This window comes from Pan troglodytes, chromosome 7 (assembly GCF_028858775.2).
Source record: "Pan troglodytes isolate AG18354 chromosome 7, NHGRI_mPanTro3-v2.0_pri, whole genome shotgun sequence".
In the NCBI taxonomy this organism is placed as follows: Eukaryota; Metazoa; Chordata; class Mammalia; order Primates; family Hominidae; genus Pan; species Pan troglodytes.
Window position 1 is genome coordinate 21,360,770 of NC_072405.2, and position 13,556 is coordinate 21,374,325.

General features: G+C 40.5%; 1 protein-coding gene across 10 annotated transcripts in view; it reads right to left on the reverse strand.

The window, feature by feature from the left end:
* DLC1 (DLC1 Rho GTPase activating protein) overlaps positions 1-13,556 on the reverse strand; it is a 527,396-nt gene that overhangs the window by 20,948 nt on the left and 492,892 nt on the right. For 9 of the 10 annotated variants that reach the window (XM_016959113.4, XM_016959114.3, XM_016959112.4 and 6 more), the window contains 2 exons: positions 11,285-11,356; positions 6,439-6,520 (listed from right to left, as the gene is read on the reverse strand). In XM_016959113.4, coding sequence (XP_016814602.1) covers positions 6,439-6,520; positions 11,285-11,356 — 154 coding nt within the window. Of the gene's footprint in view, positions 1-6,438; positions 6,521-9,025; positions 9,161-11,284; positions 11,357-13,556 lie in introns of all 10 variants that reach the window. The other variant, XM_054656571.2, reaches the window with a different exon arrangement.

A 13,556-nucleotide genomic window follows, 5' to 3' on the forward strand; every position in this document is an offset into this window, starting at 1 on the left:
GGAAATTTAGTTTCGTTGAAAATAAAATACTTACAAAAAAAAAAAACCCAAAACCTCATGGAGAAATAAAGCAACAGTTGAAAAAAGAAACACTTTAAATATGCTGAACTAAACGGTATGTACAGCTATGAATGACAGCCCTTCAAGGCCCCAATTTTCCTGCCATCTCCCAGATGATCATCACTTAGTCTTCCTCAAATGAACCTGTAATGTGTCTGTTTGCCATCTGCTATCACCAGTTTTCCAGTTTTTCCTACGAATTGCAATTCTACATTTTCATAAGATCAGATCATTTAACTCACACAAATTCCTGGGAACCGTGAGACCTCCTCAGGGCTTTATCTTCCTGATCCTGTTCTTGCTGTTTGCCTAACAATGTTGATGCAACAGAATAGAAAGCATTTTCGCCTGCCTGATAAGCCCGATTTTGCCTTCATACCTTAGGTGGTAGCCTGTTTATAGAATAAATAAAGATAGCCCAGAGCGCCTAGGTTCAGAAAAGTTCTCTCTGTTGATGGGGAAGAAAAGAAAACAAATAACTAAGAAAAAGTCTGCACACTTTAAAATGAGTGGATATAAGGTCCCTCTATTGGGGGTATCAATTACTTAAATGACTTCCACCCACAGTGTTTTAGTTCTCAAATGCTTTCAAGATTTAAAGAATCCGGAATGGTTACAGTTAGTCTTAGGTCTGGGTTCCATTAATCAAACCTGTAATCAAAGAGTCACTTGACTTCATTTGGGCTTTAATGGTTGAATGGTGTTTATAACCAAATTTACTAGCCACAGAGGCCTATGGGGCTGGAGAGGGGTTTAGCCTCACAAAATCTAGATTTTAGTCAAACTAAAAAGACCCAGGAGGCCAGTTCTATAAAGGTCAACATTACCTTTTTATGTTGGTAGCACCCAGCTAATGGCATTACAGACCTAAAGCCCAGAGTTATACCCTAGGGTTTCTGTGGTTTTCATTTGTCCTGGAGGACCCCCAAAGAATGTACTCTGCTGGGACCTTATTTCCTTACAGAGACAGTACTGATATCAAATCATAGTTCCAGCTACACAAACGAGGCCTACTGCGGGCCAGGCACTATGCTAGGCACTTCCTATATATGACTTCATCTTCCCAACGACCCTATGGTACAGATATTATGATTAACCTAGATTTTACAGATGAGGAAATGGGGCCTGGGGAGGTCACAGATCTTGTCTAAGTCCACACGATTAAAACATGGTGGCTCTCAAACCCAGTAACTTCTATGTTCCTTTCTTTTTCTTCTTCTTTTTTTTTTTTTTTTTGGAGACAGTCTTGCTCTATTGCCCAGGCTGGAGTGCAGTGGCTCACTGCAACCTCCGCCTCCCCGTTTCAAGCAATTCTCATGCCTCAGCCTCCTGAGCAGCTGGGACTACAGGAGCCCGCCACCACGCCCAGCTAATTTTTTGTATTTTTAGTAGAAGTGGGGGTTTGCCATGTTGCCCGGCTGGTCTTGACCTCCTGAGCTCAGGCAATCCGCTCACCTCAGCCTCCCAAAGTGCTAGGATCACAGGCATGAGCCACCGCGCCTGGCAATCTGTGTTCCTTTCTAACATAAATATTAATGGTAGTAATAAATGAAAGCAACTTATACCCTAAGGGATTCCTCACACAGTGGCTGAAATGCTGGGCGTAACCCATCCGTCCAGAAGTCTGGGCCTTTCCCATCCCCCTAAGGACCCTCCCAGGCTGGGCTCCACAGGAATGTGTCCCTCTTATCTCCTGGGCAACTTCTACCCTGCTCTGAAGAGGGAGGAGCGCAAGGCTGGCCTATCAAAGGTTCAAGAGCTTCTCTGCATGGAGCTGCAGGAACCCAGATACAAGCACAGCAGGTGGGGACCTGGGCCCCATTGTATTAAAAGTAAAAACAAGCCAAAAACAAAGAAGAGAAGAGGGAGAAGGGGGAAAGATACAATTTTCCAAGTAAGACTCTCACAGATAAAAATGGTTACAATTCTTAAAGATATTTTCTTGGAATCTGTGCAATTGCTTTAAAAAATTACATGCTACTCCCAGCCTTTTCTTTTCTTTTTGAGACAGGGTCACTCAGGTTGGAATGCAATGGTGCTATCATGGCACATTGGAGCCTGGACCTCCTGGGCTCACAGGATCCTCCCGCCTCAGCCTCCCAAGTAGCTGGGGCTACAGGTATGCACCATCATGCCTGGCTAATTTTTGTTATTTTTTATAGAAATGGGGTCTTGCCATGTTTCCCAGGATGGTCTCCAACTCCTGGAGGCTCAAGGGATCCTCCCATCTTGGCCTCCCAAATTGTTGAGCCACTGTGCCCGGCTACGTGCTTACCTTTTAACAGACCAGAAATTGTGACAAAGTTAAAATCTGCTCTAAGGTGGGCTGCTTTGCATGGCTCAGGCATCTGATGGACTGCTTTACAACAAAGTGAATATTGCAGGTGACAGTGTGGAAATCTATTTTTCATTATACAACTGTCACTTGATGTACATACTTCTTTGCTGTGTTTATAGAAGGAGTCATTTTTAATTCCAAAGGAAAATAGCAATTTGGAATAGTTTTCAGAAGCTGTAGGAAGGCAAGCAATAGAAAGAACATTTCACAAGAGGTATCCTCGTAGTGAATCACAGTTCACAATACTACCTGCACATGCTTCAAGACAAAGCGAATCACTCCTCCAGGATTACTATTGAGTATAGCTCTCATAATCTTGGCCTTATCATTGGAATTGCATTATATAGTAAAGCTAGCAAGATCAGGCCAAAGCCGTTTCTCCAAGGGAACAGACACATGAACCCCTTGCAGTGTGAATGTAAAAATGCTGGTTAGCAATCTAAATCCAAAAAATCTATAGTCCCACACTTGTAACTTTTGGTTATTGCCAAACTTTATATTTAAGACTACGTCATTGTTCTCATAAAACCCACTAAGTCTACAAGTCTTCTTGCCCTGAGTAGAAAAAGAAGCTCCTACTTACTTCTTGACCAAAGGAGCTGTAAGATCTGTAAATGTCACAGGTACATGAACACTCTAAACTAAGAATAATGCTAGAGTATATACGAGATCACTTATAAGATCCCTGCATAAAATATGGTCCAGTACAAGGAGAGGAGGTAGGTGGGAAAGATTTTGTAAAATGTTTAAGCTGAATTTCTGCAACCATATTACCACATGTATTTAAAATCAACTGTTCAGAAAATATCAACAAGGCAAAGACAAAAGTCTATAAAAAGTCTGTCAGTCTAGAGAGAACTTCTAAATCACAGGGCAAAATTTCAAATAAAACTGTAGCTTCGTTATTTGCTGGCCCTTGAATTCCATAGGCCAAGAAGGTATTTGGAAGAGGCAGGTCTAGCAAATGAAGTGACTACCACATAATCAGAACAACAACTGTCTCATCTACACTATGCAGCTGACAGCTCAGAACTTGTACTACGTTTTAAAGAAAGGTGCTGGCTGGGCGCGGTGGCTCACGCCTGTAATCCCCAGCCCTTTGGGAGGCCAAGGCAGGTGGATCGGGAGTTCAAGACCAGCCTGGCCAGTATGGTGAAACCCCATCTCTACTAAAAAAAAATACAAAAAATTAGCTGGGCGTGGTGGTGGGTGCCTGTAATCCCAGGTATTCAGGGGGCTGAGGCAGAGAGTTGCTTGAACCTGGGAGGCGGAGGTTGCAGTGAGCCGAGATCATGCCACTGTACTCCAGCCTGAGCGACAGAGTGAGACTCCATCTCAAAAAAATAAAAAAGTAAAATAAAGGAAGGTGCTTGAAATACACCCGATAGAGGTCCCTTTTCTTCTGAACATTTGTTTAGGCCTCTCTAAAGGGGCATCATTTTCATGAAAAGTCCATTTATGTGGACATGTGGACAACAGCCCTGGGGTTTTCCATTACAAACCAGTTGATGACTATTACTGTGAACTCTGAAGAATTTCCTTTTTTAAAAAAGAAAATCCAACCCTAGGCCTTTCTGCACATACTCAAATTGGGGCCTGATAATTTAATTTTTAAAGCGCTCTGACATCCATCACTGCATTTCCTATGAGATGTTATTCTTTGCAGGAGAGAAAACTGAAGCCCAACTAGCATATGTGGCAGAATCTGCTTCTTCTAGGCTTTTCTTTTCACCAAAGATCTAGCAGCACAGACTTACTTGCTTCAGAGAAAGGTGGCTTCTCAAAAGGTACTCAGAGCCAGTGTAAATTGCAAAGTACAGAGGATACTTTTTTTCCCAGAAATGGAAAACAACATTTCAAACTGATATTCTGAAAAAGCATTCAAGAATTTAATCATGACCCTTTGGCCTGAAATGCTGCAGTGATATTTTTATGACCCAAGAATTCCTAAGCTATTGCTGCTGTCCAGAGTGCCCACTCTCTAACTGCGTGAAATGACGTAATGCTTAAATATTTCCTAAGATGCATCTCAGAAGTGACCTCATGCATATGCATGATCACCAGTGATGGATTGAAAACAGATTAATTCTGCTCCACAGCTAAGCATGAAAACATTAAAAAAATGTCTGGAGTAGTTCATATTCCAGATGCAGACTCCTTCCCCTCCCAAAACTGCATCTGGTTTCATTCCCGATGATATAGTAATGATATTACACTCCACAGTGAAGTTCTTGGAATTAGGTTTCTTTCAGAAAATGGGTACACACCCTGTACATTTCTATCAGTCATTTAATTGGACTACAAAAGTGACAGCGTTTCTGTGGTTAAGAGGACTGTTTGTTTTTTCCTCTCTTAAACCATGAGAACCAGTCTAGTCCATACACTATTCTAAATATCCCATCTATCTGCCCCAAAGCACTGCTTACTTTGGCTGCTTCAAATAACACTGTATTCTACGAGAAAGGCAGAAAACAGAACTACCACTGCTTTCCTTGCCTACAAAGAGGAAAGAAATATTGGGTGTCATTCTACCTTCATGATGTTTTTCCAACTTGAAAAAAATACCGAGATGGGGTGTGGTGGCTCACTCCTGTAATCCCAGCACTTTGGGAGGCCGAGATGGATGACTGCTTGAGCCCAGGAGTTCAAGACCAGCCTGAGCAACATAGCAAGACCGCATCTCTACAAAAAATACAAAAATTAGCTGGGTATGGTGGTGTGCACCTGCAGTCCCAGCTACTCCAGAGGCTGAAGTGGGAGGATCACCTGTAGCTGGGAGGTCAAGGCTGCAGTGAACCATGATTGTGCCACTGCACTCCAGCCTGAGCGACAGAGTGAGACCTTGTCTTTAAAAACAACAACAAAAAAATAAAAATAAAAAACAGAACAAAAAAAAAACAGGCTGGGTGCGGTGGCTCAAGCCTGTAATCCCTGGACTTTGGGAGGCCGAGGTGGGTGGATCACCTGAGGTTAGGAGTTTGAGACCATCCTGGCCAACATGGTGAAACCCAGTCTCTACTGAAAATACACAAAATTAGCTGGGCGTGATGGTGGGCGCCTGTAATCCTAGCTACTTGGGAGGCTGAGGTAGGAGATTTACTTGAACCTGGGAGGTGGAGGTTGCAGTGAGCCGAGACCACGCCATTGCACTCCAGCCTGGGCAACAAGAGCGAAACTCCTTCTCAAAAAAACAGAAACAAAAACAGAAACAAAAAAACAAAAAACAAAAAAACCCTGAAATTAAAATAATACTTAGTTTCATAATCAAATCAACCTATGTGAATTTTGTCTGTGTATAATTTTTTTCCCCCAGAATTCAGCTTTTAGGGATTTTAGCTTTTGAGAAAAATTAGAAAGGATGAAAAACTTAAAATGAGTAGACATGTCATGAAGAGCTTGAAAGGATTATCAGTGTCCCATCATCATCTGCTACAGGTTTTATTACTTCCACCTCACTAAAACCTATAAGCTGCCTCTCAGCTTGAAGACCCAAAAGCACAATGATCAAGAATTTCTGACGGTTTTATTCAATTTCACATCATTTAACTGTCTGTTGCCTATATGTTAAAGACCGTGCTGAGTTATTTTATAGCCTTATTTCGTTCTATCATTATTTTATACGAGGGGAAACTGAAGAGGTTGAGAGGAGCTTTCTTGGAATTCAAATGATGCTCCTGTCTTTATATGCCACCCCCCATTTATTCCTCTGAACATGCTAAATTTCCATCGCACCCTTTCAGGAAACCTTAATCCAAGTTTCCAAACCACCTGAGAGTTGTTACTTGTTTCACCAATTATATCAAATATGGAATGCTATTGTTTGAGTACTTCCTAGGACAGCGTGGATGCTATTTTAATGGCAATACTAAATAACAATATTTTACTTAGTTTTTAATTAAAAGGTCTATGATCACTATACGGTTTGCCAATAAAAACCTAACACGATTAGCAAGAACAAAAGCAAACAAAGCCTATCTTCGTGAGAAGTACTGTGTTCTTAAAAAATAAAAAAGGAAAACACTCAAAACGTGTCCATTTACCTGCATAGAGCCTCAATGGCATCTCTGTCCAAAAAATCATGCTCTCTCTTGACCAAGGAAATATCGATGGGGAACAGGAAATCTATGAGAAAAATAAACAAATGTATTTGTTGAGCAGCTAAAACCCAATTTGCCAAATAGCCCAGTTTACCAAAGCAGGGATAAAACTCTTCAGCAATATACTGAGCACCTACTGTAGGACACCTCATTCCCCGTCAAGTTCTATGGGACTATAAGGCAATTCAAGCCAATCGGGCATCACTGTCCTAAAGGAGCTTTGGCTTTAATGTAGGGGAAACTCAAAATATTGCTTCTGGTCAAGGAGAAGTGGTTCAGAACATTGTTATACCTTTAAACAAATCAGCAGGCAATGAGTCCCCAGTAGAAATTATAATTTAAGCCACAATGACTGTCAGAAGAATGCTCCCTTTTAATGTGGCTGGGCTGTGTGTATGCGTGTGTGTCTTTGCTCACGTGTGATCAGGGAAAGGTCACGGAAAGAAAAATGAGCCACAGAAAGATCTAGAGAACAATGAAAAGTGGTAGGAAATGGAATGTAATCCACTCACATGGCATCAAGAGCTAAGGAGAATTCAAGATATGCTTTTTAAAAACAAATATTAGCACTGCAATATGGCCTTGCAGGAATTGATATAACTCCCCTAAAAAGAAAGGGCTAGCTATAAAGTTGCTATAGAACAACAGAATCTCAAATCCTTTCATCTGTAGAAGAGTTCATTCAGTTCTCTCGAGACAACGAAGAAGCTGTATCAGAACTGAAAACCAGAGAGGGGGAAAACAGTCAACTCAATGGAGGAATTCCTTTGTCTGCACTACATAAAAAGATCCCTTGGTAAGTAAATATACCCGAGAAAAGGAGAGCGGAGGTAGCCGCTGTGGATATTTACAACAGCTCTGAAACTGCCACTGGATAAAGGCAAGTTATCACCCTCTTGGAGTCCCAACTATGAGGGCAAATCATGGGCCTCCTCAGTAGAGTGCTACTACAATACCAGGAAGAGGAGTGTCTCGGTGTGGGGTAACTCTTTGGACCAGACCTGGGTGAAATCAGTCATCACAGCAGGAAACTAGAATCACCACAAGCTAAAAAATTCTCTTTGGCTGGGCACTGTGGCTCACATCTGTAATCCCAGCACTTTGGGAGGCCCCAAGGACAGAAGATCATTTGAGCTCAGGAGTTTGAGACCAGCCTGAGCAGCATGGCGAGACCTTGTCTCTACAAAAAAAATCTAAAAAAAATTTACTGGGCATGGTGGCATGCGGGCTGTGGTCTCAGCTACATGGGATGCTGAGGTGGAAGATCACCTGAGCCCCAGAGTTTGAGGCTGCAGTGAACTCTGATAATACCATTGCACTTCAGCCTGGATGACAGAGTGAGACCCTATCTGAAAAAAATAAATAAAAAATAAAAAAATCCCTTTGGCCTTCAAAATGGCTAATGCCACACAGTGGAATAGACATGGCTGTCAGCAGTTTTGGAGATGCAGGTAATTAGTCCTGTTCCAGCTCCTGCGGGTGCACAACTGTTCATTATGTTTTTATTGTTTCTTATGATTACTGGTTTTATGGAATGATATGGAATTTCTGATTCTTAGTAATCTATTTTCTAGAGATAATATATCAGAATGAGTATAAAGTTATAGTCTATCCTTTTTTTTCTGAAGGCTACAGTTGGATTACTGACATTGTTCCCTAAATGATAATATAGGCAGACCAAGGAAGTGGCTATAGTCCAGAGATTCATGAATACATAAAATTTAGTATCACAGAATGACATTTCTTCACTAATTTATAGACCAAGTCTCTCTTAGACAAATGATTCGTGGAACCATTATAATGGAAATAGAAAGACTTATAGTCAATGGAAACTAGAGCATTAGTAAATGAAGCAAGACAGGTCGTAACATTGTTTGAAGGTTGTTGACACTGTATTTTGCTTTTTGTTGTTGTTGTTTAAATTTTTAAAATAGAGATGCGGTCTCACTATGTTGGCCAGGTTGGCCTTGAACTCCTGGCCTCAAGCGATCCTCCCACCTCAGCCTCCCAAAGTGCTGGGATTACAGGCATGAGCCACCATTCCTGGCCTATATTTGACTCTTAATACACACCAAGATGAAATAACAGAGCTGATATTAAGGAACATTTTTTAATATTTACAGAGTATAACATCAGATCTATAAATGTAAATTGAAATTTTCATATGCCTGTTACCTATATGTGAGAAAGTAAATATGTTATTTTAGGAATTCTAAGTTAGTATACCCAGAGCCATATTTTAGATTCCTTTTCTAATCCAAATTAACAATTTTTAAAAAATCTGGTAGGTATTAAATGCAAGTGAGGAGTGTAAGAATTAAATCAGTAATTTTCTTTTATTTGCCTGGACTCTTCTCTGAAAGGACTGGCTTTTAAAAGATGATAGTTTACTGATGTATAGAAGACGCTCTCTGAACTCAACTTCCACTGTGGGTTGAAAGGCAGGAAGTATAAATCGCCAAGTACCCAAATCAAGCTTAACAGGGGGACATGTGTGGGTTGGTATGGGGTGTATGGTGTATGTACTCACCCAGCACACAGTGGCAGGAAAAATGGGGGGAGGCAATGGCCCAGAACAATACGCAGTGTACCCCAAAAGTAGGCTTATGCTTCAAAAGACTTGGGAACATGAAGGGACCCCAAATGTAACTTGTGCAAATGCACCCTGCATTTTAGGATTAGGACAGAGGAGACACAGGGAATGGAATTGGGTCTTAGCAAACATATATAACACAAGAAAGTGCTACCTGGCAGCAAATCAATGCCAAAAACGACCATAATTGAAGAAAACTTAATTTCTAAATAGGAGAACAAAAGGACAGCCACTTTGGTGTTACTGCCAATGCAGTTGTCTTTCCTTATCTGCAGTAGAGCTATGAATTGAAAATCCAATAGAATGCTGGTCCCCCTTTCCCCAAAGCCCTTCTAAATGTTAACAGGTTAAAACTTCTCTCTAAAGGAAAGACAAGCAACTCCACCAAATAAGCATGCAAGTTAATCAAAAGAAATTGGAGATATTCTCTGGAATGAAGAAACAGTAAGATATTTTACACGGTCTAACAATAAAACAATTCAGAATCCATCTTCTTGGAAAAAATATCACAATCAGTCTAGGCTACATAAGGAAGACCGCGTATTCTAACTTGGGAATCACTTTACTATTCACCCAACCTCTGTTTGAAAGTTACCCATAAAATGGAATGCATTAGTTCATAGCTGTAATTATTTTAAATTGACTTCATATAGAGTATAATGAAACTCCCATTTAAATGAACTGCCTAGGCCAGGCGTGGTTGCTCATGTCTGTAATCCCAGCACTTTGGGAGGCCAAGGTGGGTGGATCACCTGAGGTCGGGAGTTCACGACCAGCTTGGCCAACATGGTAAAACCCCGGCTCTACTAAAAACACAAAAATTGGCCGGGCATGGTGGCACATGCCCATAATCCCAGCTACTCAGGACGCTGAGGCAGGTGAATCGCTTGAACCCGGGAGGCAGAGGTTGCAGTGAGCCAAAATCGCACCACTGCACTCCAGCCAGGGCGACAGAGCGAGACTCCGTCTCAAAACAAATAAATAAATAAATGAACAGCCTATTATCTTGACATGCAGGGAGCACAAGCACTCCCCAGGGTACGCAGAAGCTGAGAGAATGACCTCAGTATCCAAGCAATCCCCAGGGCACTGATAAGAAAATGAGATGTTAAGAATTCAGCACAGATCCTATTTTTTTTTTTTGAACCATTTTTCTCAATTGAAAAACTGAATGCCACAGAAAACATAATATTCATTAAAAGACAACCTAGAGAAAAGTGAAATGCCTAATTACAAATGGTGGGAAAGATATCTGCAACACGTGACCAATGAAAGATTAGTATTTAGAATAAAAAGAGCTCTTATAAATCATTAAGAGAAGCATAATGTGAGCAAACAAATGTGGCCAAGTGACATGAATAAATGCTCATTACCATGAAGTATTAGGGAAATGGCAGTCAAAAATCTGTATATCATTTTATATCCACTTGGTTGGCAAAAATTAAAGTCTGACAATATCAAGCGTTGAGGGAATGTGGTTACACAGATCGGTAAGAGTGAAAATTGGTACGGGCACTTTCGAAAAGCTTGCATTGTAAAATTGAACATACATATTCTTTATTACCCAGTAATTCTGTTCCTAGGGATAGAAGCGAGATGAATCATTATACATGTACCACAAAAGATAGATGCAAGAATGTTCACAACAGCACAGCTTATAAAAGCAAAACAGAGAAAGCCAAAATACCCACCAACCAGAGTGTGGATATGAATAAACAGTGGTTTCTTGCGTAATACACAATGGTGTATTACGCAGCAGCCAAAGCAAATGCATAACAGGCCCATATAGTATAGAAAAATCTTAACAATACAATATTAAGTGAAAAATAAAAACCCCACGAAATTACATATGACACAGTACCCTTTTTATAAAGGTAAAAATTACTTTGTAAAAATGTACTTTTCAGGAAATGCAGTAGAATTATATAAAAAGAAAGCAAGAAAATGATAGTCTTCAGCATGCTGATTACTTTGGGTAGGGAGTGGCAGGCGGCAGACGGGGGAGTGGCATGGGCCTGTTACCAAGGTGCTAGCTTTTGTTTTCAGCGGTGGGGGTCTTGCATGCTTACCACATTTTTTTTTTTAAATAAAACATTTAAACGATAAAACTGCTGAAAATAAGTCATAGATCAGTAATACTCACGAACAAGGGATTATGATTATGCCAACTTTTAAAAAGTGGCATTCCCAGCTTACCTTCATAAAGCTGTGCATACTGGGGGAAACCAGTTGCCCGTAGCCAATCACAAGCTTCCTTGGCTTCAATTTCTAGAACAGAACACAAGAAAGACAAAATTAGCCGTGTGTACCTCGGCATGCTTATTTTTCCTGAATAAGCTTTGGTTTTATGATACAAGCAAAACATGACTCCCATAGAAAATACGGATAAGCAAACAGACATACACGCTTAATTCGAATGGTTTACATTTTGTATGCATCGTTTCCAGTTTTTTCACACGTACATGAGGATGTATTTTCCCTTTACGAAAAATAGAAATGGGGTCCTCGGAGTGAGTTTCTCATGTTGTGCTGCTTCTGAAGTGCTCTGGTTACAAATGGTTATGAAAATAAGGCATCATGAGAAAGTTGAAGAGAGATTTAATAACTCATTTGAAGCCTGGCCAGCCTATTGTACTACTTTTCACTTCAACAAAAGGCCACAGAGTACCTTCACCAACTCGCTAAAACAGAATTTATCTGAGTAAAGTCACAGGCTTTCTGACACCCAGGGGTTGGGCGTTTCCAAAGCCCCTGACCTTGTGTTGTTTCACTGTTGAGTGCTCAGGTACTCATCAGGTATTAATCCAGTAGGAGAGGCCCAGGCTGTCAAGGAACATGGAGGGCACGAAGTCAGTAAATCCCACAATCTTGGCAGGCAGAAATGGCTAATAAAGCTTCCACCTCCCTGTGGTTTCACATCTTGTAGATAGAATCGATAAACAGAAAGGCCAAGAGCAACTGACACACTGTGTTAAAACTCACTGGAGCACATATTTACAATCCCGTTAAAACTGACTCGCCGAGGAGGTCCTGGGAACCTTAGTTAGTGTCTCTGCTTGCACAAAGAATATTCCTTTCAACTCTGCCTCCCACCTTCCTCAGGCCATGAGAGTACTCAGTTACACAAGTCTGTTCACTCATTTATAAAGGTCTCAACATTGCATAATTTATGCCAGATTCAAATCTTCATTAAGCATCTCTCTCAAGCAAGTGGGAGACTAATAGTTCATATTAGAAGTGTAACACATCTTATTTTTGTCTAGTAACTTTATGTTTTCAAAGCACTTTTTCACCTATTATTTCCTGAGTTCCTTGGCCTTTGAAGAAAGGTAATTAAGCAAATCCAAATTCATTAAAGCAAGTGGGAATTTGATCAATGAACACAGGAAAGAGAAAAAAAATAACCTGCCATCTCCTGATGAGTTCTTAATACCCAAACTAAAAACGATTATGGCAGTAGCCTGGAAATAAATAGCATGGCAAAATTAACTTCATGAATCTTTTCAGTGCAGCAGTGAAAGTAGCATTATTCAACCCAAGACTTAGGACCGAATTGGGAGCGAATGATAGTGACATCAGTGTGGAAGAACTTCGATATTTACACTGAATAAAAGTGTAGAATTGTCCAAAGTCAATTATTTGAGCTTACTTTTTTTTCGTATGTATATATTCACATTTTGTCTCAGCAAGGAAATAAAGATGTTTTAAGTAAAATTATAAAACAGACACTTCCTAGAAAACTATATTGCTGGAAAAACATATACAAGCTCAATATTTTATTTTAAAAAATAAGGAAATTAGACTGGGTGTGGTGGCTTACGCCTATAATCCCTGCATTTGAAAGGCTGAGGTGGGAGGATCATTTGAGCCCAGAAGTTGAAGACCAGCCTGGGCAACATGGCGAAACCCTGTCTCTACCAAAGAAAAAAATTACAAAAATTAGTCAGGTGTGGTGGTGTGCTCCTGTAGTCCCAGCTACTCTGGAGGCTGAGGTGGGAGGATTGCTTCAGCTTGGAAGGCTGAGGCTGCAGTTAACCTCAATGGTACTGCTACACACCAGCCTGGGCAACAGAGTAAGACTCTGTAACCGAAAAAAAAAAAGAGGAAATTACTTTTGCCCTATCTGTGTGCCTGCCCCCTCCCTCAAAAGATAGATATGGAAAGAAAAAAGGCTGCTTGTCTTTAAAAATATTTTAAAAACTCATTTCATGTGGCTACTTAGAGGTTATTTTCATTGAACAGATTGTTAGACATTGAACAATAGATTGTTAAAAAGTAAATGTGCTTGCTTTCTTAATATTTAACTTAATAAGTGGTGAGTAACCAAAAATTCTCAATGCCCGCCCTTTTTTGACGATAGTCAGACACGGCAGTAGGTGAGCCCACATACAAAAGCCTTAATTAGATACCAATTCACTAGCCAATCCTGCCAGAGCATGCTCCTGCTTTACCAAGAGAAATAGTTTCA